Genomic DNA, 24853 nt, shown 5'->3' with positions numbered 1-24853 from the left:
ATTATATTATATGTAATATTATTGAATTACATTAATGACATTGATGTGTAAGCAACATTTTAATGTTATAGTTTGTCAATGTGGAGCCAGTTTTAAGTACTTTATATATTACTGGGTTGTTTAATCTATACAAATGCATCATATGTTATAAACTGATTATGTGTTAAATATCCGCATAGTACGGAGTTAACTTAAGTTTTAAAAATAAATGCTGTAAAGAAAAATATACAATACTTCTTCCTGAAATATAGTGGAAATTAAGTAAAAAGTAGCAGAACATAGAAATAGATTTGTACTAAAGTACAGAACATGAATGAAAGTTACTTTTTACCCCACAATGTTTCGCTGATGTGTTAACACAACCAGGCACTTGAATTTAGATACCACAAAACAAACTGTCGTAATATATCTCTAGACCTCAATTTGAAGAAGTTTCTGCAGATGTCCCAAATCAGCTCAAGAGAAAACTTCTCTTTGGTGTCCAAAAAGAATCATCAGGAGTCAGAGCTCAGAGCAGCAAAATATTCTGTAATGCCGGCAATAAAGGAGAGCAGTTTGAAGTGCACAAAGGTTCACCAAAAACAGTTGTAAGGGCCAGTGCCCCTTCTTTTATATTGTTTGGCTTGCATAGGTCATGCCTCTTGTCCTACCCCTTCATACTGGCCAATTACACAATTAGAAAAGTCTTTATATCAGCTATTGTAGGCCTGAAATCCCAGGTTAGGTTTTATGTAGGCCTGGACATGTTTTGTTTATCCAGACATGTCCAGATACATCCCCTTTTATTTTATAAAGGCTGTTCAGGTTTAGTTTACACTATTATTTCCATATTCTTCCTTTTTGCCTTAATTTTTTAAGTTATTCCTGCCTTTTTTCACCCCTATTTCTTAATTCTCTCTTGAGGTTATTTTTTAAAAAATAATGAAGTTTAATACAAACACACTTAGAATTTCATCAAGTGCACTGAGTGTGATTATCTTCAACATATTACGTGCCCTTACATCAATCACAAGATTTTGTGAGGTGTAAATATAATATTGGTGTAATTCTTCATAATAAAAACAATTCAACATACTTCTGCTCAAAGCTTATCATATTAATAATCATCATTTTGCATTGCATTTTGTTTCCTTCAGCACATCACAAGTCTTTAAAATTATACCACAAAACCAAATTCAATTCATTTTAAAATGGCTGAGGTTATTATCATCACATATGTAGATGTCTGCAAAGATTCTCAGTCATCCAGGTCATGATTATCCAAGGACAGCTGAAGCAAGGATCACGTATTTAATCATCCATTTAATAATTTAACACAAAAAAATCTGTAAAATCTTTGGGTCAGGATTGTTACAGCCTGTTTTGTGTTTGTTTTGCCATCCTGCAACACAGAGACAATAAAAACACAACTAAAGGAGGTTCGAAAAGCTGACCACCACTTCATTATTTCCAACTCTCTTCCATATTTTCCATTTGAGAGCACATAAAAATGTTGTATTTTCTTACATTCTTTCTATTTTATGATAGTTACGCAACATATCACGATGCCAAATTCCTCGTATTTGCAAACCTACTTTGCAATAAACCTATTTCAGATTCTGAAAAACTCCCTATTTATCTGGCAATAACATATTCAAGCATTACATTAATATATAAATACTGCAGATAAGACACAACATGTCCCAAAATATACAAGTTCACACTAAGGTTGGTAAGTTTGGACAAAATGTTGGAGTTACACTTTATTACCCAACAGTTCTAATGGTGCAGCTGCTCAGTGTTAACGGTTCACACCAATCAGAGCTTCTCACTGAACTAGCTAACATCTGGATATATATCAAAACACCTGAAGTACTTCTTTCCTTACAAATAACCTGCAAAATTCTCTTCTTCAGTTTTTAAAATTTCTGTTGTTGCTAAGCAGAAACAGCCTATTTCAACAATGAATATTAACAAATTGCGCACTAATGTTATATCCTTATGGCATCCATTGTGTTTAGTTCCGAGAATACAAATCATGTAATCAACACACAGAACACAACTCCAAATATCTGTGTGGTTTTGATTTAGAAGAGACAACAAAGACAAAAAAGCAAGTTATTTCTTCAGAAGCCTCCCTTGGGATAGCATGTTTTATTACATGTTTGCACTGTCCAGACACATTGCAGTGGGGAGAGAAACAATCCAATCAGTGAATGACACTTCATATACACAGTTCCTTATAGGACTCGAAGGCATTTAAGAGCCGTGAGTTCCGTTCAAGAAATGTCTAAGACATGATTTATTCTAATTAGTGAAAAAATAAAAAGGAGTAAATTTTACCATAAGAGAAATCAGGATTATAGTGGATCATTCCTGCCCACATGCCAAACACTCCACATTGAATCTGGAGCCCTCAGCCCAACAAATCTTAAGCAGAACATAATCGTGTTATTTTAAAATTCTTCCTCAATGAGACTTAATTTAGAAAGGAACATAATCAAAATATTAAGTGTAAAAAATACACAATATGAACCAGAAGCTGTACATAACACATTTCTTTTGACAAACTGTCTAAACATTCAAAACATTGTATCTCTACTAGGCATCTAATTTGCTTCAAAATATGTACTCATCCAATCTGTTTAGGAAAAACAAGAAGAAAAAAAAAACATTTTCACCACAAACTGAATTTAAAAACTCAAGACACCAAGTAATAAAATCACACCACACGCATTTCATGCTTAAAAAAAAAAAAAAGAAATAAATCATTTAAAATGTTAATCAAAACTGTTTTACGTTTTTACAAATAAACTATGTTTTATGACAAAGGCTGTAATAGATGGGTTTAACAACATTTGGTTAGTCAATTTAGGAGATGTGTCCATTGTCCAAAAATTCAATAACTCATAATCAAACTCAACAATTCTGTAATGTTAAAGGTCACAACTTTAAATCCAAAACTTGCTAAAATGTCATTTTCAAAACCATTCCAAAGTCATCTGAAACCATCATCTGGAGAATCAGATATCCAATGTTAAAAGAAAAAGGACAATTTCTGACTAAAATCTTCAAAAAAAAAAAAAAAAAAAAAAAAAAACCCAAAAAACATACATTTTCTGTCAGGTCCCCATGCCTCAATTATCTCTTTGAACTTGGGTTTTCCGGCTTTTCGTCTGGGTGGCTTTTCTGGTGAGCTTTCAAGGTACGCTCCCGGCCAAAGCTCTTCCCACAGGTTGGGCAGGCAAAGCGGCCGACGGCGTGAGCCCGGGACATGTGGGCGTCTAGCTGCTCAGGACGGGCAAAGCTCTCTTCACATTCTTCGCAGGGATGGGCTTTCCGCGGGGTGTGTTTCTCTTTCTTGTGAGCACGAAGCTGAACCAAGCCAGGGAATGTGAGGTCACATTCGGGACAGGGGTGCTGCCGGGACACTACAGACTCTACTTTAGGTTTCTTCTCCTTTCCTGAAGCTTCAGTGTCATCTTCAGGGCTCTTCTTGTCTTCTGTTTCAGACTTTGCTGCTGCTTTAGAAGGACGGCCACGCTTTGCTCCACCTGCTTTTCCTTTTTCCTCTGCAGGGGTTTCTGCTGACTCCAACACGCTGCTGGCATTCACCGCCTCCTCAGATGCTTCTGCCTCATCCTTCTTTTTCCGCTTTCCCTTTTTCTCAGCACCTGCTGGGTCTTCAGTTTTGGAAGGCCGTCCGCGTTTCTTGACAGATGAAGCGCTGCCGTTGCACTGCTGACCTTCAGGGTACTTCTCCTGGTGTGCTACCAGCTCTGGTTCTGTCTCAAAGCCCTGACCGCACTTCTTACAGCGATGGGTTTTCGTGGCGTCCTCCGGCTGCTCGGTAGTGTCTACCTCTGGGCGAGGATGCTGGGTCAGGCGATGAGTGCGCAGCAGCCCAGCACTCCTGAAGGTTTCATTGCAATCTTTACATACCAACTGCCTCTCTGGACACACCTGTCTTCTATGCGCTGTGAGCTGGGAAGACGAGAAATAAAAAGTTATACAAAAATCTAAGTGCAAACAAGAATGTGCTCAATACTTAAAGCAAGACAGTTAATTTGGAATGAGAGAAGAGAATTTCAAATATTCAAACATGCGGCCCAACTATGTTTTTTACATTGACAGTTTTAGTTTGAATACTGCATTTGAGTTATTAACATGTATCAGCATTTACTCTAACAGTTTTACTCACTTCAGAGAATGTTTTAAAGCTCTCCTTGCAGTGGACACATTTAAAGGGCTTGTCATCCTTGCTGTGTGTTGGCTGGTGTTGTGTCAGTTCCTCGGATGACAGAAATGTGCGGTCGCACACATAGCATGTGAACAATGTGTTTCCCTGTGAATACATTAAAGAAGAATCAAAGTTAAAGCAATTCAAGAAGAAGAAATGTGTGCAAGTTCATTCACTTTGTGACTTTCTTCACTAAAGATAATTGATGAGTAGAAGTTTGTCTTTGTGTTATTGAAAACGAAACACAGTAATATGGCGCCAAATGTTGATACTACATGTATAATCTGCATTCTCTTGAGTGTACTCAATAGGCAAATACCAACTATGAATTTACAAAAAAAACAAAAACAAAAAAACCTACAGATACACAAGCTATACCAAGTACATACAAATAGCAGGTCATTTGGGCTGTTTGTGATAATAACTGGCTCAGTTTCTTACTTTGGAATACCATTAATGTTACAGCAATATACAGGAAACATGCTTATGTAACTACTTGCATATTGTCAAGCATAGCAAATTAGAAAGGGGGGTGAAAGATAAGACAGAGCAAGAAGGAGAGAGATGATAAAATCATATGGTTCTAGAGAAAGCTTACCTGCTGAAGCTGCTGCTTATACTCTTCCCGATGGCTCTTCTTCATGTGCCTTTCCTTGGCTTTGGCACTGCAAAATGTGATGAAGCACTGGAAACACTGAAGATTTTCATGCTGGTCTGGGAGGACAGGAGAAAGAAAGGCAAGTTTTTGAGTTGCTGTCACCAACAGAGCTTCAATGATACATTGATTAGTTGCAAACTATTAAATTAATTGCCACCTTGTGATAATCAATCGTTATGAGTCATTTTAAAGTAAAAAAAAAAAAGTCTAAATTCTCTGAAAAGGAGAAAGGCAAGAGAAAGATAAGAGAGAGACAAAAAAATAAAAATAAAATACAAATATACAATGTGCAATATAATGTATATTTGTATATATGTACATATATGTTCCATCTCTCTCTCATACCTTCCCTCTCTTCTTTTTTTTTTTTTTTTTTTTACAATTTTTAATATTTATTTCCATAATCTAATTGGAACTAGAGCTCAAAGAAGCCAAATGTCACTGCCTTCAAGGCTGCCAACTGCTGTGTTGCTGTGCATGTGACAATAAAAGCTCTTGAATATTGATTCCAGTCTTTAGTCTTCGATGACAGTAAATTGATAATCTTTTTGTTGTGGACAAAACAAGACATTTGAAGAGGCTGATGATATATGGACTAAATCCATATACATTTACGATGATAAAGACTGAATATGTTACTGAGAATTATGTTGTATATAATTTGTCTAAAAAGCAAACATCTCAACGCACCCAGCTGAGATCTGCTATTTTACCATTGACTGTTGGAACTGGACAGTATGTTAATGTAGGAGAAGAAAGGCAGATTTATCCAATGTGCTGTGTAAATGATATAGAAAATGAGTTCAATTTTGTTTTCTACTGTCCTTTTTATGGGGAACTGTGCAATGCTTTGTTTAGTGAGATAAAAACAAAATAACGGTTTTATAATTATGGATGACGCAAAAAGACTGAGTTGGCTGTTCACATATGAAGCTGTTCACATATTAGCCAGTTAACTTAGAAAAAGTCTGGGAGAAGGGAAAAAAAGCCCTTTATCGAGAATATTTATAGATATGTTTAATGTCTTTTCTGTGAACAGTCCATTTGAGACTTTTGTTTTCATTTTTTTTTATGTGTGTTTCTTCTTCCACTTGTCTCTATATATGCTTTGTATATGTATTACCGGTCGATGTATGTTTTGTAAAATAGTGGTGTCTTGTAATCCCATGTGGGATGGGTGTGTGTTTGGCATGACACAGAAATAAAAACTAAAACTAAAACTAAACTTAAGACGTTAACTTAGGCTCTGGAAAACAGTGGTCAACATTTTTCACCATTTTCTGACCTTTTATGGACCAAACAACAAATCAATTAAACAAGAAAATAATTGACAGATTACGCAATAATGAAAATAATTTTTAGTTGCAAGTGACTACTGTGCTACTTACAGGATTGAACGGAGGGTGCAGGAGGTCCATTCAAAGTGATAGGTTTATATGGTTCGGCTGGCTTTTCAGGGGGAGCTTCTGGAGGTGGATCTGGCAGTCCCCGTCCTAACACGATCTCCTCTATGTTCAAAATCTCAGAGTCCATCCTGGGATAGTGGGTGGTCTAAACAGGCACTCACAACAATTTTCCTGGATTCAATTAAAGTGCAAGACAGAAAAAAGGTCAGAAATGAAAGAAAGATTACATACCACGAGGGATAACAGCTGGAGTACGTTATAACACTGTTATGATACCACAGATATCACCGATACCGTAAGAATCAGTTATGTTTAACAAACAACATACAAATAATCTGCTCTACTGACTGAAGTGAAGCAAATCACATAATATTATTCACACGAACCATACAGTGTTTAATCTATGGGTTGTTCAACTATTTGTTCAGCTTCCCCACCGGAACCACTCAAGTTTCAGCTCATCTTGCTTCGCGTTATACTGCTTTTTGAGGCCGCTAGCTTAGCCTAACTAGCTCAATGTAGGCTTGCGGGCATCCAGCTTTCAGTTTGCCTAATAAAATGCGTTCTTGCTGTTAAACTGGAATCGTTTGCAAAAAGAAAAAAAGTAACAGCCTTATGCCCATGGCTGTGCACTTAAGCTACCATTAATCGTAATAAAGCAGCAGTAAATCGAGCGGGCTAACGCTCGCCAGCTAGCTACGGGTAGCTCGTTAGCGCTAAAAACACTGGCTGCCATTCAAAGAGAATCTAAGACTTTTCACATATCAAGTTTTATATCATTGTTTGGCGCTTGCATACATCTGATATGAATGTGCGTCAATATCTACACCTAAAGTAAAGTGTTTAAATAAGAAATGTGAAACTGAGTAGACGTTTACGTTACCTCTAGCCGCTGTTTGAGTGTAGTTTGACTGAGAGAGTTGACCTCACAGACGTACAGTGTGTAGATCTGGTAGTGACAGCCGTTGGTACAACTAAGATGGCTGCCGTAGAGTACCCAGTGCTGTTGTTGATTCATGCATAGGCAAAACACTCAAATATATTTAAAAAATCAGTCAGCAAAGTCGCTCCGTCGTTGATACAGAGCAGCACTTTTCATCACAGTAAAACACGAATCTTTTTTTTCTTCTTTTTTTCATGGAAAAGAATCACTTCAACTAAACTGGCATCATTATCACAGATGTTTTCAAAATGTTACCATACTTATGATACACTGCACTAATTAACTGACAAAATAGGATAAAACAGAACGTGCGCGCGTTTATGTGAACAAGGATTTGAATTATGCTGCTTTTCTATTCAGTCCGGTTCTATAGTTGATCCCGTCACGTGACCCAAAACAACTGTATTGAAAAGAAATTGTAATTTTCAATAACTTGTACTGTAATTGTTTTGTTACTCTCCTCCCACACAGTCTCATGCACTCCTTTATATTACATCTTCGACTGTATACCAAACAAGACAAGCTAGCATACCCTGGTATAAAATGGTGACCCAACAAAATTTAAATTGTAAGTTTGTTTTTTTTTCAAAATCTCGTTTGTCTTTCATTTCATACCACCTGTTGTTCATATGCTCTCTACTCCTCTGCAGTATTTGTCAGCTCATATCACTGTATTATAACATACCTAATATGACTGTTGTAGTCAGTTAATTACATTTTAACATATGAAAGCACAATCCAGCGCCTTGACATGTACAGCACACAACATTGTGCACTTGGTTTGCACTTACTGTATGTAAAGCAAATCACTAGGTACAGTCATGTTATAGTGTATATTTAATACATATTACAATTGTTACAGCCGAGTATAGCTCTGCCTGTAACTGTTTTTTCTGTTCTGTAACACTGCAATGTATACATATGTATGTTTATCTATCCTTATTTATAACTGATGTAGTTTTAATAGTGAAAAGCAATGAAGCACACAATTACCAAACCAAAGGGGAATAAGTGTTCATGAACTATCATCTATCAATACTCATCATCTATGAATATTTTTTCCATATTCAGTCCATCTAGGCCATTTTCACAGAGGATATTTTGACATGTCACAGTAGGAAAAGCAGAGGTTAAATAATAAAATTCATGATGGCTGGATTTGATTTATCTGCTTCAGTTTCAGGGTCCTGGTATTGTGAAAGCTGGCTCACTGTCCTGGCTTACTGGGAACTTGAATAGAGCTGGGCCATTGTTAATGTAATTGGTAACACCTGTGCTTTCACTACTATGACAAGTCAAACTGTCAAAAAGAAACATTTGCAAACATTGTCGGAAGTCTTTAAAGAATGAACACATACAATTTTAAACCTGTCTTTTATTGTTTTCTGAAATTGAAATAAATAATGTTTAAATTCATAGAGCCAAAAACAAGCTCCTCATGGAATGTGAACTAGGTCAGGCTAAAATAAAAAATAAAAAAAACATCATGGTGGCTGCAATGTAAAAATAATAATTTTCACTTTTTTTTGCAGCACAAAGTGTATGGCTATGACTCTTTTCACATTTCTTTCTGAAGGCAAATTCATTTTTACACCTGCTCAATGACATCACAAGCCACATCACAATGCATTTGTTTTTTTTATACTGCAGCATAATTATCCTACAAAAGTGTGACACTGCCAGTGAAAGGCATCATGGAAAAGTTGTAAGGACAGAGATGATACTACTTTTTGATTAGCTGGGTTTACATTTAGATTCATCACCAAAAGCACAGTTACATTCCGAATCAGAAAGCAAGACGTTAACAATAAAGGGTCAAATCTGTTGTGAATGTTATTGTTTTCCCAAACTTCCTTGATTATGGAAATTTAAAAAGCAGTTGTGGTTGCGTGAGATGCAAAGAAAGACACAGCACTTAAGGCATAGCACTCGAGATGTTCTCTGACAGTCCCCAAAGCGACACCTACCACCTTCTCCCTCCCCGAGCTGCTCAGGCCAGTGGCCCAAACCATCGTACCGTGTGGCTGCATCTGGCAGAGGACTTTCCTCTAATAGGCTGGGATTGGGGGTTTCATATGTTGCATGAGCTTTCTCTGTGGGGGGTTGAGGGGGAACTGAGTCCTGGGTGTCTGAGCTGCTGGAGAGGATCAAAGCCTTGGACACCTCCAATCTGAAGGCCATGAGCGTCAAAGGTGCAGATGCTGCCCTGTGATCCTGTCTGTACAGGAGCCAAGAGTTGACCAAAGCCAGATCTGTGAGGTACCAGAGCACTGCCTGAGGCCAGCAAGTTGGAGCTGAGGCAGTGAGAGGGATAGAGTAGAGGTTTTGCAAATCTCTGTTGAGACGAGCCGACATCTGGGCCTTCTCAAAGTTGTCAATGAGTGAGGCCATGTTTCTCTGACCATTTCCAGCAGTAGAAAGTATAAAGCCACAGTGTGATCTGCGTAACATCAGCTTCCCATTTGAGCTTACAAACTCATCCCCAATCTGTCCTCTTTCTCCCCCCACCCTGCCTGCACCATGAATCCCAGCGACTAACAGGCGTTCGAGCATCGCAGGGGTGGAGAGTTCCTGCTTGCAAAGAAACACCATACTGCCTTTTGGAACCATTTTTTCCACGGCATCTTCTTTGTCTGAGAGATCCAGTTTAAGATCCACATGTAAGAGCAAACCCCCAAATCCAATTAATGTAGTACAGTAGAGAGACAGCTTGTTATTGTGCATCTTGCCAGTCAAAGGAAGTGAATACTGATCAACTGCAGAATCACCCTCTCGTCTTAACGACTGGCAGCCTTCAAGGAAACGGCACAATAATGGCTGAACCTTCCACAGGGGATCCATCTGTGTTTTTGAACTGTTCGGGACATTCGGTGTATTCCCTTGGCACTGCCTGTCACCATGCTGAGAAATTTCACTTTGCCTGCTTGAGAGAGTTTTACCTTGATGTACATTTTGATAGTCACTATCATTTCTTTCTTCCCCAGTGTTTCTGTCGACTGGAGTCTTTGCAGGAGAAGCTAGTTTCAACACGCCTGACAGCTCAAGGAACCGGGAAAGTGGCATGGCTTCAGCAATCAAGGGCACCTTAGTAAAGTCCTCCCAGTAAAGCTTGGGACAGGGAAACTGAGAGAAAGAGGCCAAATAAATGAAAACATTAGTGGTTTTGCAACAGAGCCAAGTAAACAAGAAATGGATTACACAGAAACACAAACCTTCAAAGTTCCCATTGCAATGTGGATCCCGACAAACTGTGCCACCTCTCTGGCTGTGACAGGGTTAGGCATGTGGGACATTTCGTCTGTGCAGTGGGCGATTTCCATCCAAGTATCCCAACCAAAATACTTGGAAAAGTAATCAATGGGCTCTTTGATCTTGTTTTCCAGTCTTGGTGCTTGGAGCTGGCTGGATGAAGTTGGCAAACTAGAGAATAAGTAAAAAAAAAAAAAAAAAAACATCTGTCAGTGCTGCAAAAAGTAAAACAATGAACATGTCAGCAATGACTGTGAAGTAGGTTTACATGGGCACTAACTTTTAATAAAGTGTTTGTCATATATCATTCCTTATAATCCAGACTCTTCCATTAAACATCCTATTTAAGAACCTTTAAAGTTACAAAAACTGTTATTTTCGTACAGTATGGCAGTAAATTGAAGGTATGTGAATCTTTCAATGTGAGTATTATTTAAACTCAAACCCACCAGCATGCAATGCTTAACTGCATTTCTTGCGCACTTCTGTAATTCTGGATACCATTTAACATTTCAGAAACTTTAAGGGATTGACTACAAATTAAGACAAAGTTGGGTGAGGCTGAATGTTGCTTGTCTGCACAGCATGTAAATAAACTGTATTATTAATGCATTATTAAACTTTTTTCATCTTGTAACCAGCAGTGCATGAAAAAATATCAATTCATTGAGATTTATACATATATCCAGTATTATTGAATTCTAATCAAATACTACAAAACAGTTTTTAATGTTTTAATTTTTTCTTTTAGTAGTTTACGGTGAGGAAATGAAGATGCACTTTACTTTTGTGATGTTTCATCTGGTGGTTGTGAGCTGTTGGTTTGGTTCTTGTAGAAATAGGCCATTGCTTCTGCTTCTGAGTCAATGTGAGGATTAGACAGTTCAAAACTTCCCACGTCCTCCTCATCAGAACTGTGGAGAAGAAAGCTCTGCAGGTCTGGTGGATGCTGCCACTCAGCGTCTGCTTCAGCTGAAAGATCAATTATAATATAGTCATCTATATTCAACAATTTTGATAAATAGCTTTTAGTTACGCAGTGGAGTGTTATTTTACCAGTAGAAGTGGAATCAAACAATGTTTCTACAAAAGGGTCCCTGTAAGGTTGCATTTGTTCTTCTGCACACGCATGAGGACACACATGCATGTGGACGAACATGTGGGCGACACAGTACACATTACTGCCAATTCTTTCACACTATTCCACTGATCTACAGGTGGTACTGATGTGCCAAGAAATGCAGCAATGTCACAGCAAATGCAGGGAAGAATGAAACTGCTAGACCACAAACATGGGTGTAAACAATGCAGGATTTAAAAAACATCACCTTTGCAAATGCTTCATAAGGAAGGAAATGCATTCAACACATTTGTTAGAACTCAAGGACAAACACAGGAAAGCAACACAATGTTAATAGTCAGTTTAAAGAAAACTCCACAGGGCTCCTTTAATAAAGTAGTTAAAGTATTGGTCACTCTAACACACCTTCTCCGTCTGCAAAGTCATCAGCTGATTCTGGCATTAGTCCTCTCACTCTCGTATCCTGGTAGTCTTGTGCGGCATGGTTCCCTTCATCTGTTGTTAACAGACTCAACAGTGAAAAAACGGTCTTCCTATAATCTTTGGTACGCTGGGAAACAACTGAAAACGACAAGAACTCACGTAAATTACAATCCGCTGTTTGATCTTCTGTCTGTTGGGCATCAATGGATGCCTCCGTGGTTAAACTTCTATTGTTAGTTTGAGCAGCTCCCAGCAGAACCTCCCTCTCTTCCTCCTTCACTGGGTAGAAGATACACTGGTTGGCGTTGAAGTCAGGGGTGACACAACATGTCTCCCCAATCTCCATTACTGAAAGCAAAACACCAAAAACATTATTCATCCATCTCTGACAACTTAAGCCCCAAGAAGTCTTACAGATGGTCAACAGGGTGCACACAGAAAGCCTATTAATCATTACCATTCTGCTAGATAATATAAATAATCTGTTCAGAAACCAAACCACTTAAATGAGGGATTTAAACTGCATAATTCTGTTGATTGTATCTATTCTATAATATACAGTGGATTAAAGGAATAGTTCAACATTTTGGGATATCACTCTCATGTCTATGGGTTATGGAGCCAGAGCCAGGAAGTCATTAGCTTAGCTTAGCGTAAAGACTAGAGGCAGCTAGCCTGGCTGCCTCTGAGCTTCAAAAATTAATCTAGCAGCACCTCTAAAACTCACTTATTAACATGATGCATCTCAGTAAACATGTCAAATTGTGGTTTTAAAGGGAGTTATGTTGTGCAATAATTTCTTGTCAAACAGTTTATCCATCTGGCCAGTACCTCTATGGAGCATATCTGCCAGTTGCCTGGCAACCACACCATAACCACAAGAGTCTGAAGAAGTCACTGTGCCTGGTTGTTGTTCGTCAAGAAATACTCTGAAGCATGTAACTCCCCTAAAAACCAGGCTAGTTGTTTCCCACTGCTTCCAGTCTTTATGCTGAGCTAAAATAATCCCCTTCTGGAAACGCTGAGGTATTACTTTAAAATTTAGCAACAGTACACACTAGTGCTTACATGGACTGGCGGTGTTTTCAATGTTTATTTGCTCCACATTCCATCGGATGTGTCTGCAGCCCTGTGTGGCCTGAGCGTCATTCAGCATGAGGCTGCTCTCCTCCTTCACCAGAACAGTCCTTATGTCATGGTGGGGCTGTGGCTGCACACTTGCACTTTGTCTATTTTGACAAGTGGGTGCAACCAGAGGTAGATCTGAGATGTTCTCCTCAACCTTGATATCCTGGCTCCCAAAGCCCTGTACCTCATTCTCTGCAATGCAGTCCAAACCCTGGAATTAAAATAACTTTTTAAGGACTCCTATCTTGAATAGATTATAACCGTATGGTATTTGTTAGTACAATTAGTATCTCACCTGTCTTTGATTGTTACTCACTGTCATCAAGCATTGCTCCTTATCAGCTGTAACTCTTTGGCTAGAGGTGAGGAACTTCTCAAGTATGATGCCTGGAGACTGGTCAGTCTCCCCGTTGCGCTCCTCTCCTCCTAGCAGTCCTCTTTCATTCATTACCTCCTCAACATTCGTGGTAACAGACTCCAGCTCAAACACGACTTGCTCTTCAGGAGATTTCTCTAATGTAGAGTGCATGGAAGGCAGAGATGTGGCGGGAGAAGTACTTTTGTTGGCATCAAATTCAGGACTGATCTCTGGCTGTGAAGTCTGTGTGCAGGTCTCACCTTCATTCATTTCTGAATCAGAGGTGTTGGCACGTTTTTCAAAAACTACCAGACAATCATCCTGTTCTTTCTCTGATTCTGTTTCTCTGACAGCATCTGCAGCCAAATTTCTCCTTGATATCATACCCCTCTTTAGACGTCCTGTTCCTTTCCTCCTACCCCTTGAAGCATTCCTTGTTGCAGCTCCTTTGCCTCCTTCTTTTTTCTTCTGGACTAACACCTCTTCCTCCTCTTCCTTGATCTCTACTTGCTGAGTGGCGCATGACACAGTCTGAGAAGTTGGAATTTTTTCAGTTTTTTCATTATCAACTTGATCAGGACGTATGAGTGTTTCAGTGCTTCCAGTGTCAGCATTACAGGTTCCATTTAATTCATTTTGGGAAACACTGTCTTGAGGTGAGGCTAGATCATCTCTTTCATTCTGCTCCCCAACAGTGATTAAATCTACCTCAAGAAGTAAATCCTCCTTGATGTCTTCATCTGTGGTAGCCTGGACTTCAGATTCTGAGCTGGGATTCTTCAGGGTACCTTCTTCTCTCTTGTCCTCATCTGGCACCAAAGGCTCTCCTGCCTCAGGACTCTTCATCTGGGTAGAGGTATTTAAAGGGGATTCAGATGAGAAATTGGGACTATTTTTCATTTGATCAGATAGTGAGGGAACATCTGGAAAGGGAAGAGACTGACTATCTCTTCCACTTTTGTCTCCACCCTTGTCTTCATAACCACTCACTTCAACATCGGTAGGTGGGACAGGTAAAGATGGAGATGGAATCAAAGCAGGAAAAGAGACACTTCGGTCTCTGTCTTCTAATGCCATCTCCCCCATCTCAGGCTCAGTATCCCAATCTGTAGCAGTAGTCATCACCCCAATGACCCTATCATGCTGCTTTGGAAGCTGATTAAGATCTAACCTGGAGACCCCTTCAAAGATGTTCCCATTGGTGTAAGTGAGACCAGGACTCTCCACGATATGCACCGTCGCCTTGTGCTTCTGAAGGGATGAGACTTCACTAAATCTCTCTCCACAGTCCTTACACTCTAAGGCACGCTTGGAATGAGAGGACGTTATCACTCCTTCGGTCTCCACTTTAGAGGAGGTTTTCCGTTTCCGGGTGGTCTTTGGCTTGATGGGCAGAGTTTCAGGTGGTTGATGTTGGACCTGTAGAGAGGACAGCAACGAAAGAGCTTTCTGGTTCTTTTTGGGTCTCCCTCCTTTTTTCTTACCTTCAGTTGTGAGATTATTTGACGTTTGGGAATCATGAAGTGAAGCCTCTTGTGTCTGCCCCGGTGCCTGTGAAGGGTCTAACTTGTAAACTTTCAGCTGGGGCTGTTTATGACCTTTCAGCAGAAGGAGAGAATCTTGTGTTATATGTGGGCCAGGTATGTCTGCTGAGATGGTGCTTGTTTTTGTACAAATTTTTGCACCCTTTTTCTTTCGCTCTTTACTTGTCATCTTCCCATCCTTTGCATTATTGGACTGACCTTTTTGCATTATTTTTGATTGTTTTTTCTTTTTAAATACAGGTGAGCCTACAGCCTTGTTCTCACTTATGGGCCGAACATCCTCCATGGCCACAGCCACATCTTCTTGCTTTTTCATTTTATTTTTTCTTGTATCCTCTTTTATTTGAGGTATGTGTGGGTCCTGGGTAGGTGAAGGTGATTTTATGTCAGTTGTCAATACTGAATGCCCTGCTTTCTTGTCTTTTTTCCCTTTTCTTCCCTTCTTCTGAGAGGACACCTTTTTCTCTGAGAGATTTGTTGTTTTACCTCTTATAGCTTCTTCCTGGGTTGACTGGCTTTGCTGTGATTGCTTCTTCTGTTTTTTATTTTTCCTCTCTTTACTTTGTGGACCAAATTTAACAACAAGATGAGATTTTTTTGTTCTTTGGCGTTTGGCAGGTTTGGCACCACTTAGTAAATCCTCATTTTGTATGGACCCTATGAGTTCTTGCATATACCCTTGAAAGATAAATGCTTTGGCTGGCTTTCTTTTCCGTACTTTCACCAGTTCTTGGGCTGACATTACATTTACTGGTAACTCTGAGATCTGTGGCACCTCCTTGGTCTCCAATTGTGATGAGACCATCTCTTTAGCAAAAGTGTCCTCTACTTCAGACAAGTTCTCCACCTGTTGCTGACCCTCCTTGCATTCTACCAGCAGTTCCTCAGATGGTTCTTGTGCAGTCTTCTCAGGTGGCTCTCGTGGTGTGGCACTGTCTGTCACTGAGTGGGCCTGATCTAGACTTACCGTTTGCATCTGTGAATCTGCCCCTTCTTTGGGATTAGTTTCAGATTCATTTGGAGTTTGTGTAAGTGTGTCTGATGGAACAAAAGGGCAAGCAGGAAGCTCCTGTTGTTCTGTTTGTAAAGGTGTCATTTCCAGCTCAACTGTAGGCATGAATGTTGGGACTGACAAGCTGGTCTCCTGCTTGCCTTCTACAGTTTGATCAGGAGTCTTCTCCAGCTCAGTAGTTGGTACCAATAAGGTGGATGGGATTTCATTTGGTTGCACATTTTGGGATTGTTCCAGCTCCACAGTTGGTATCAAGGTGGGGGTAAGTTCTAATATGACAGTTTGCTCAAGGTTTTGTTTGAGCTCATCTCCCTCATTATGACAAACCATTTGATCCATGGGAACAGCCTGAATTGCATTAATCTCAGGCTGTTGAAGAATCTGATGCACCATCTCTCCCTCAGGTCTCTCTGTTTGTTCACTCTGAACAAGCGTTAGCTCAATATTTTCCACTGCTGCTATGTGGGAACCTAACGAGGGGTTTTCCAACTGTCCATCTGGCGTAATAGGCTCAAGTATAATTGTTTGTTCCATTGGATCACACGAGTTGTTTGAAAAATCCAGTTCTATAGTCTTTGGTCCTGTCTGTTTCAGTCCTGTGAAATCTATCTGGGGTGGATTCAGAGTTACTGGTTCTGAAAGTTCTGATATCTGCTGCACTTCCAGTGGTGGGGCATGAGGTGGCACCTGCCCCAGTATGACAACCTGGTTCACTTTCTGCACATTTCCCAAAGATTCAATAAGTCTGCGAATCTGCTCTGTGTCGATATCAGCATCAACCTTTTGGAGAGGTCCATTGGGCTCCACCTGTAGTAATGCTGGTTGGCAAATAGATATGGGAGTTATGATTGGAGTACTTAGTTTCACTTGCTGCCCAGCTGGAAGGGTCTTACTGGATTCTGCAGGTGACAAATTGTGCTTGGTTTTCATGTGATGTAGCCGTGTTTTGGTAGTCTTGAAAGTGGCCTTGCATACAGGACAGGGGTACTTGATTGTAGAAGCACCTAGAGAGAATAAAGGAAGAAAGTTGTGATGTACTGTAGTATACCATAAAAAGCACATTTCCTGCAACACGAAAGACATATGGTAGAATTTTTAATAAATTCATATGAAAATTACAATTTAAAAAAAGCTTAACTATTTTTCTTACCATCATTTTTCTTCAGCTGCGCTTTGCCTGTGGAGTTGCCCCGATCTCCTTCAGCTCCCTCTGGCAAATGTGACACCATATGTTTCTGCAACGCTTTGGACATGCTAAACCTCTTCCCACACTCCTTGCAAACATACGGTCTCTCTCCAGTGTGTGTGCGCCGATGGTACTTCAGCAATGTCAAGGTTTTGCATGGTTTGCCACAGTCCGTGCAGGCATAACCATCCTGGCCAAAATGAATTTTTTTATGGAGGGTGAGCCCTGACGACTTGTTGAAGGCCTGGCTACAGATTGGACACTTGAAGGGTTTCTTCTCTGTGTGGGCTTTCTGATGGGCCATGAGCTCGGTGGAGTTTGTGAAGTGGCGGTCGCAAACGTAGCAGGCAAAGAGCGCATTCCTCAGTATGCATTGCTCATATTCTGCTGGGTGGCTCAACTTCAGGTGACGCTCTTTGCTCTTGTGATCACTGAAGATTATGTGGCACTCGATGCACTGCAGGGAGAGCTGAGACGCTAGAGGGAAACAGGGCAGCAAAGAAGGAAAGTTTACATCTAACATGCATCAGCATTCTCAGAACAGAGACACATATTCATAGAAAGCATAAAGGCTATAGAGGAAAAAGAATACTGTGCTTCTGGAGTAATTGTAGTTTTATCCATGTGGGTCACTAGTGGCCTGGAGAGTTAATAAAACCAGAAAGTCTCCTTATTATAAACACACAGCTAATAGAAGTTTGTCTGGGCATTATAATTAATAAAAGGAGACTGATGATAACGGCCAAATAATTGCCCATTCCTGATGCTAACATGCACTAGTGCAGTAGCATGGGAAAGTGGTTAACAGGACACAGATCATTAATAATGCTCCTTTCCCCAGTGTGATTATGCATGGATGATTTACCTCTTCCGCAACTTCCACTAAGCTTCAAGATAATACTGCATTCATATACTGTCACACACTAGAGATATAAAGGTGGAATAATGTGGACACCTTCAAGGCTGATATAAATATTAATATTTAAGAGTTTTTAAAAACCAATAATAATATATTGGCTGAAAGCCATTTTTTAATTTCAGTTATATTTTTTAAGGAACTATAATCACAATATGTACTGAGCAGGGCATGTTGCAGTTAAAAAATAAACTTGTCAGTGCTCTCTGGTGGACAAATTATTTAATGGCGACAATGTTCCTAAATTAAACATATTTTGCAATGTCTCTACAGTAATTTTTTGTTACTTATCGGCCAAGATATATGTCGATATATCTACAATAATATCAGCATACAGTATATATCAACGTAGACAATTTATTGTTCTAGCTCTAACTTGCAGTGTTTTGTCTAGCTGCTATTGATCTCCAGAAACTATTCATTGTTTAGTTTAACAACACTGGACACTATATCAGTTTGGTAAAATAAACCTTGCTAGCTTGTTGAAGTGGCATTTGTTTGCCGCCATGAAAACATGCTATCACATCCCATCTCCCTAACTAAGAAATGGGAGTTAAAGTGTTGTTATACTTTAGAATAATGTTATACTTGTTATACTTGTTATACTTTAGAGAGTGTGTAATCCTGAATTCTAACTATTAATCAAACACAGAAAAGGTCTCTCAATCCGAGCCTGTTTCAGAGAGGTATAAGAGCAAACAGAATTACATACATGAAAGCTTCATTACTTACATGTAAGCGGAATAACCAGCGGCTTTGACATGTCCATCTTCAGAGGATCTATCATGGCCTTCTTGGATGGAACATATTTCCTACCATCACGAACAACTTTATCCTGTTTCTTTGCCTCTTGCACCTCACATCCAGGATTTGTATTTGTATCAGATGCTGGTTCTGTGGGGGCATTTGGCTTTGAACCTGAGTCCGTCTCCATCTCTCTGGTGTTGCCAGAGGGCTTAGCCAGTGACTGAACAGCAGACTTATTCACTGCTGTTTGTGTGACTGCCACACTTGCAGGTGTTTCTGATGTTTGTTCATTCCCATGTGATGTGATGACTGTTTGATTCTCAGCAAGAGCAGCTGATTTACACCCATCTTTTTGTGCATCTGGTTCACTTAGTGCTGGCTGAGCCCCATCAGTCTCGCTGTCCAGTGGTTGCTCCGTGGTTGCTGTGGTCACAGGATTTGGCCCGCTGTTCATCTGGGTTGGATTCTGCATGGCTCTTAGCTTCTCAAACGCACTTGTTCAGATGTCTCTGTGAATCAGGTCCCCCATAGAAACGCAGAATGACTGTTAATTGCACAGGTAACAACACATATAAAAGCAGGTACTGAAAAAAAATATACAGTGCGATATAAACCAAACACTTTCCTCTGTATCATTCAGAATAATTGAACTATTCACATATGTCGATTTTTAAAAAGCAGTGAATACATACATCTTTGTTATCCACATGGCGACAGCTGGGAGAGCAGAGAATGAATGGGCTTAAAACATTTGTATTACAAAGGAAGACCGATGGACATGGAGGGCAGCCGCAGGAGGTTGTAATATAACCCAAATTCAACACTTTAATGTGCGTTAATAGAGTGCTGGGACAGACTTTTAACATGCTGATAATTTTCTTGAACAGTCCCTCCATAATAACCACAGACACACAGATAATGGTAGCCTGGTTAGCCTAAATTCACTAATTTGCGGTAAAATCAGGCTGCAAATCTTTGCAATTGCGCCCTGCTACGGCGCCACAGACGCTAATTATTGACTCATTTGCAGCGTTCAGCCGATCACACACACGGCCGTATATCTGTACGTATGCAGGAGGATGTAGAGATAAAGTTACCTGGGCTGACTCGTCCACCCAAACATTTTCGCGTCGTTCCGCACAAAGCCAACACAGAGGAGATGCAGACATCATGACGTCACGTCTGACGAGCCGCGCAGTGGACTCATGGGAACTGTGGTTTCTACTAGTCAGCCGTCCACTCATCCAACAGCTGCCTGGTACAACTACCAACACAACCAGACTACAAAGTAAGGCTGAATGATTTTTGAAAAAACATATAATTGAGATTATTAGGGACCGAGCCCAAAAGGCAGGAGACTACTGTAAAACAGTAGTCCTCGCGTAAGGGCGAGGACCCTATTATTTTTTGTGTGTTTGTTTGTTTGTTTGTTTGTTTGCTTGTTTCTTTCTTTCTTTCTTTCTTTCTTTCTTTCTTTCTTTCTTTCTTTCTTTCTTTCAAAAACTCACCAAATTTGGCACGCACATCAGGTCTTCAAAACTTTCACATCTGGCAACACTTGAACTTCACTCAGTGCTTACACCTAAACTAAAACTTCTACTTCTAACTACAGTTTCAACAGGTTTTTTCTGTTTTCATCTTTTCCAGCTCAAATGTTCACTTACATTTCTTTCAGTTTCAGTTTACCAACATTAAACGTATCACGTGTCCAAATTGCACCAAATTGAACACTGCGCTCCCTTTGTTCCCTGGCCTTACAACTGCTTAGTATGGAATCGATTTAATGAGAGGTTCAAAAGATACTCGTAGGACATACAGACAGACAGAGGTTCCTTCCTTTACTAGATAGACAAGTGCAGTGCCTGCTCAAAACACGCTTCTTCGGAATGGGCCGATTGCTTATTATATCTTGAGAACCGCATGTATATGTATCAACTGACAAACGTATCAATTAAAACGATAATGATTTAATAAATTAAATAGTTTTAATGCAGAGACTTCAATAGTGAGACTAAACTGAGGTTGAAACGTAGAGGCCGTTTATGACCTTCCATTGGTTGATTCTGCTGACAATCAAATGTGTCTGCGCTCCTATTGGCTAGTTTTACTGCCTCCACCTCTGTTTTTCTCTCCTGTGTGCGTTTCTTCTTCTCTCTTAAGTGGTTTAACTGAGTGGGGTCTTTGTCCTGTACACTTCCCAAGTGTGAAGTTGAGTCAGATACAATAATAATTACACAATAAGCAAGTTTCAAGTCTGCTATTTGATTTTCATACGGTGCAGAAAATGAATAAAAACCAAATGGAACAATAAAAAAGCTGTACTCAAAGTAAACTTGATTTGCAGTAAAAGGACTAAAACATGCTAAATCACTGGTGTGGTTCTTTAATACCTTTACAACATGGACATTACTGTTATTAATTGTAGTGTTTTCCAAGGCAAACATTTAGAAGATAAGGCTTAAGTTTTTAACCATGAGAAAATGCATATCAGCTGTTATTTTCAGATGCAAGATTAATCTATATTTTGCTAGTGAGTATTTACAGCAGCAGGATGGTGTATGTGAGATTGACTCAAAATAAACAATTTAGTGGCTTATTGATGTGATTTTAATAATTTTTGGACAACAGTGGAGGTCTATGGCACAGAGGATATACAGGCTTTGGATACACACAATAGCCTACTTGTTGGTAGGATGAACCTTTCAGTTTTGGTTTCCTCATGGTATTTATTGACAAAAAGAAAAATACAGAATATCACCAGCCTTCTCTTTTAAACCTATATATTTACAATAATTTACATTTCTGAATGGTATATAGTATTATATTTATAATTATTTTGTGTGTTAGAGGAAACTTGACCAAGTATGGTTTTAAAGATGTAGATTCTGTAAATTATCTGCTGGGAAATGTCAATTACCAGCAATATCTGCTGTTAATGTCAATATTAGATTGACATTAACACCAGATTTATAAAAATCTACATTTCATAGGTTGAAAGTGGCTCAACTTGTCATCTGCTGCTGAATTCAGCCCCAAAAAGGTGCTGACGGAGAGTCGACCATTTGTGAGGTTTATATGTCATGAAATTTATATAAATGGTAGGATGATAACACCCGCCTCCCCCAACCCCGTGCTCATTTTCAAATATATGCTGATTGAGATAGCTTTAGCTTCAGGAGCTAACGGCAGTTAATAGCGGTGCTGGCATGCTGGAGGGGGTCTCTCCGTCTGTGACTGTCGGAGGAGGAGGAGCTGCTGGTAGCCACAGAAACATCAGAAATCCTCCTCACATCTCATCCTGCAGCTCTTCAACTCTGGCTGTTTGTTCCTGCGGTTATCAGCTGGTAAAGTCTTATTTAAAAATGTGCAACTGGAGTTCCAATGAAAGTCTGCCTGAACCTGTCTGCTGTGGAGCAGAGCTGCTGAGTTGCAGTAAGTCAGGTTCAGTAACAGCTCAGGTCACTCTGCAGTTTTACATTTAAAAAAAAGATTTTACCAGCTGAGAACTGCAGCAACAAACAGCCGGAAAGTTAAACAGCTATGGGACAAAATGTGAGATGACATTTAGCTCATTTAAATGTCATTGCACTTTGTGCTTGTCTTCCTGTCATTACTATTATATGTCGCTGAGCAACTTCTGGCATCCTGCCCATGGATGTATTATCAGAGCTGGATACCGGACAAAAAATGGTACCCATTCAGTCCAATAAGAATTGCTCAGCTGGCTCATACACGAAAAAAAGTTTCTAGCTTCCAGGTTTGCTACCGTGTTCGGCCCACCAAATATGTGCAGTAATGTTTCTGGGGGGAGGGAGGTTTCCACAGGAGTTGCTGCCACAGCGGACCAAAAAGAGGGACTTCTGGAGGAGAGAGAGGCTTCTTCAGAGGTTTCTGCCATAGAGGACCGAAAAAAGGCACCTCTGGAGGAGACTGAGGCTTCTTTGGAGGCTTCTGCCACAGAAGACCAAAAAGAGGGAGCCCTGGAGGAGAGGGAGATTTCTCCAGACGTTTCTGTCACAGAGGACTAAAAAGATGGGAGACCAAAGAGAGGCACTTCTGGAGGAGGGAGGTTTCTGCCACAGAAGATCAAAAAGAGGCACTCCTGAGGGGGGGGGGGGGGGGGGTTCTCCAGTTGCTGCCACAGAGGACCAAAAACAGGCAGAGAGGAGAGAGAGGCTTCTTCTGAGGTTTCTGCCACAGAGGACCAAAAAGAGGGACTTCTGGAGGAGAGGAAGGCTTCTTCAAAGGTTTCTGCCACAGACCAAAAAGAGGGACCTGGGAGGGAGGGAGGCTTCTGCCACAGAAGACCAAAAAGAGGGTTACCCCTTACAATGTAAAACAATGGGGGAGGCATGGACTATGTGTCAAACAGAGGCTTCTGACATCTAAACTATAAGTCTGACCACTTTCAAACCTGTGTCAATGGATTCACCACGAAATTTCCTACTACAAAACATGATTGTTAATGTAAGATTTGGCCAAAGTAATGGGATTTATGTGGAGATTTCACAAGAAGTGCACTCCTCTCCAACTGCTCCTCATTATGTGACTCCCTCAGTGCTGTGAAACATTCTGCAATACACACTCATTATAAAATAACAGGAGGAGCAAGAAAAGACTTTAAAACTCAGACTCTAATATCTAAACAGTAAAAGATAGAAAACACATGTAAATTCAAGATTTGTAAGTCAAAGTCTCGTGACTCATTTAAAGTTCAAATGAAGTTTGTATCTAAAACGATGTGGAAGCAGTAAATGTTCAAAAAGGTGTGGGTTCACTCACACTCTCCATTCAAATATATGAGTATTTTTCTGTGTCCAGCTGCAGTTACTTATTGTCTCTACACACCTGACAGTACACATGTCAATCAAACTTTGACCGGGTCATGTGGGTTGACATGTCTCACCCTGCAGAAAATTCTCATCCTCACACTGTTGAGATTTGAAGTTTCGCCATGACAGAGGAAGTTGCTATAACTTTATTGTAAATGCTCCAGTCTGCACCAAACTTTACATGTTTGATAAGACTCCCATCCTGAACACATGTACATGACAATATTCCATCATTGATGCAAACTGGCTGAATAGCACCCCCCACAAAATTCCAGCGAAGCAGCCCCAGCAGCAGTCAAAATAGTGGACAAAGGAAGTGATGTTTATCTTCTTCTTGCCCTGTCTGAAAACAGACCACGTCTGAAGACATCTACATGCCTGTGACAGAAGCCTTTCGATTGCACTGCAGCCTGCTGTGCACGGAGGCGTTAGGGCCTGTTCATTGCTGCTTGCACATTTAATTTTGTCTGATAATGCCATTGCAACATGATTTGCGATATTAATATATTAATAATCATTTTTAATTAATTACTCTCATTTTAATTAAAAAAACATATTAAAATGATTTTGGTGTGATTTTTGTGGGGATCTGTACCAAACAAAGATGTTGTCTTAAGTCTGTAGAATATTTTATGTAGGCCAGGACAATATCTAATTTAAAAATGGTATTTTGACCCACATTTCGCCTTTAACAAATACTGCATCTCCTGCAATTTGAAAATTGCAGTGGGCCATATTATGATTTTGATAAAAATTTCAGTCAATTGTCCAGCCCTACTAAAAATAACATTTTTTACATATACTTAACCATGTAAACCAAGTTAGAAACTAATTATTTTATCTATATTTTACACTGAGGGTTAAGTATGGGGTAATTTTGTGATGTAAATTCAACAGACTACAGCTGAAGAAAATAATTTGCTTTCAGCTATATACTTTTCAGCACGATTAACAGTGGTAAGAAGCAGAGTTGTAGACTTAAGTTGAGCTTGATTTAAAAAGTTTTGGTAAGAAGTGAGGTCAATGTATTTCTATGTATCTTCAAAGTGTAGAGGTGTTGAGGTCTTAACTAAGCTTATTAGTTAAGTTAACTTTTGAGATTTCTATTGCCCACAAATTCTCCTTCACCTGAGTCTCAGCTTTGTCTATTC

General features: G+C 39.7%; 2 protein-coding genes across 3 annotated transcripts; both read right to left on the bottom strand.

The window, feature by feature from the left end:
- Positions 1–2097: 2097 nt before the first annotated feature.
- LOC137191670 (zinc finger protein 90-like) lies at positions 2098–7302 on the bottom strand. Its single transcript, XM_067601960.1, has 5 exons — positions 7167–7302; positions 6266–6454; positions 4818–4933; positions 4181–4324; positions 2098–3963 (listed from the first exon to the last, which is right to left on the bottom strand). The coding sequence occupies exons 2-5, from the start codon at positions 6408–6410 to the stop codon at positions 3121–3123; spliced, it is 1248 nt and encodes a 415-aa protein (XP_067458061.1). The 5' UTR covers positions 6411–6454; positions 7167–7302; the 3' UTR covers positions 2098–3120.
- Positions 7303–8584: 1282 nt separating this feature from the next.
- Positions 8585–20092, bottom strand: LOC137191669 (uncharacterized). Of its 2 annotated transcripts, none has more exons than XM_067601958.1 (10): positions 19968–20092; positions 18856–19379; positions 17172–17684; positions 13403–17025; positions 13048–13318; positions 12139–12327; positions 11962–12051; positions 11261–11447; positions 10439–10646; positions 8585–10349 (listed from the first exon to the last, which is right to left on the bottom strand). In XM_067601958.1, exons 2-10 carry the CDS (start codon positions 19340–19342, stop codon positions 9060–9062), a joined length of 6858 nt encoding a protein of 2285 aa, XP_067458059.1. In that variant the 5' UTR covers positions 19343–19379; positions 19968–20092; the 3' UTR covers positions 8585–9059. The 2 variants fall into 2 exon arrangements, with proteins under 2 accessions (XP_067458059.1, XP_067458060.1); XM_067601959.1 differs by lacking the exon at positions 19968–20092 and adding an exon at positions 19563–19921.
- Between the last annotated feature and the right edge of the window lie 4761 nt (positions 20093–24853).

The sequence above is a fragment of the Thunnus thynnus genome, chromosome 10 (genome assembly GCF_963924715.1).
Source record: "Thunnus thynnus chromosome 10, fThuThy2.1, whole genome shotgun sequence".
In the NCBI taxonomy this organism is placed as follows: Eukaryota; Metazoa; Chordata; class Actinopteri; order Scombriformes; family Scombridae; genus Thunnus; species Thunnus thynnus.
This window is presented reverse-complemented; position numbering and strand designations above follow the sequence as displayed.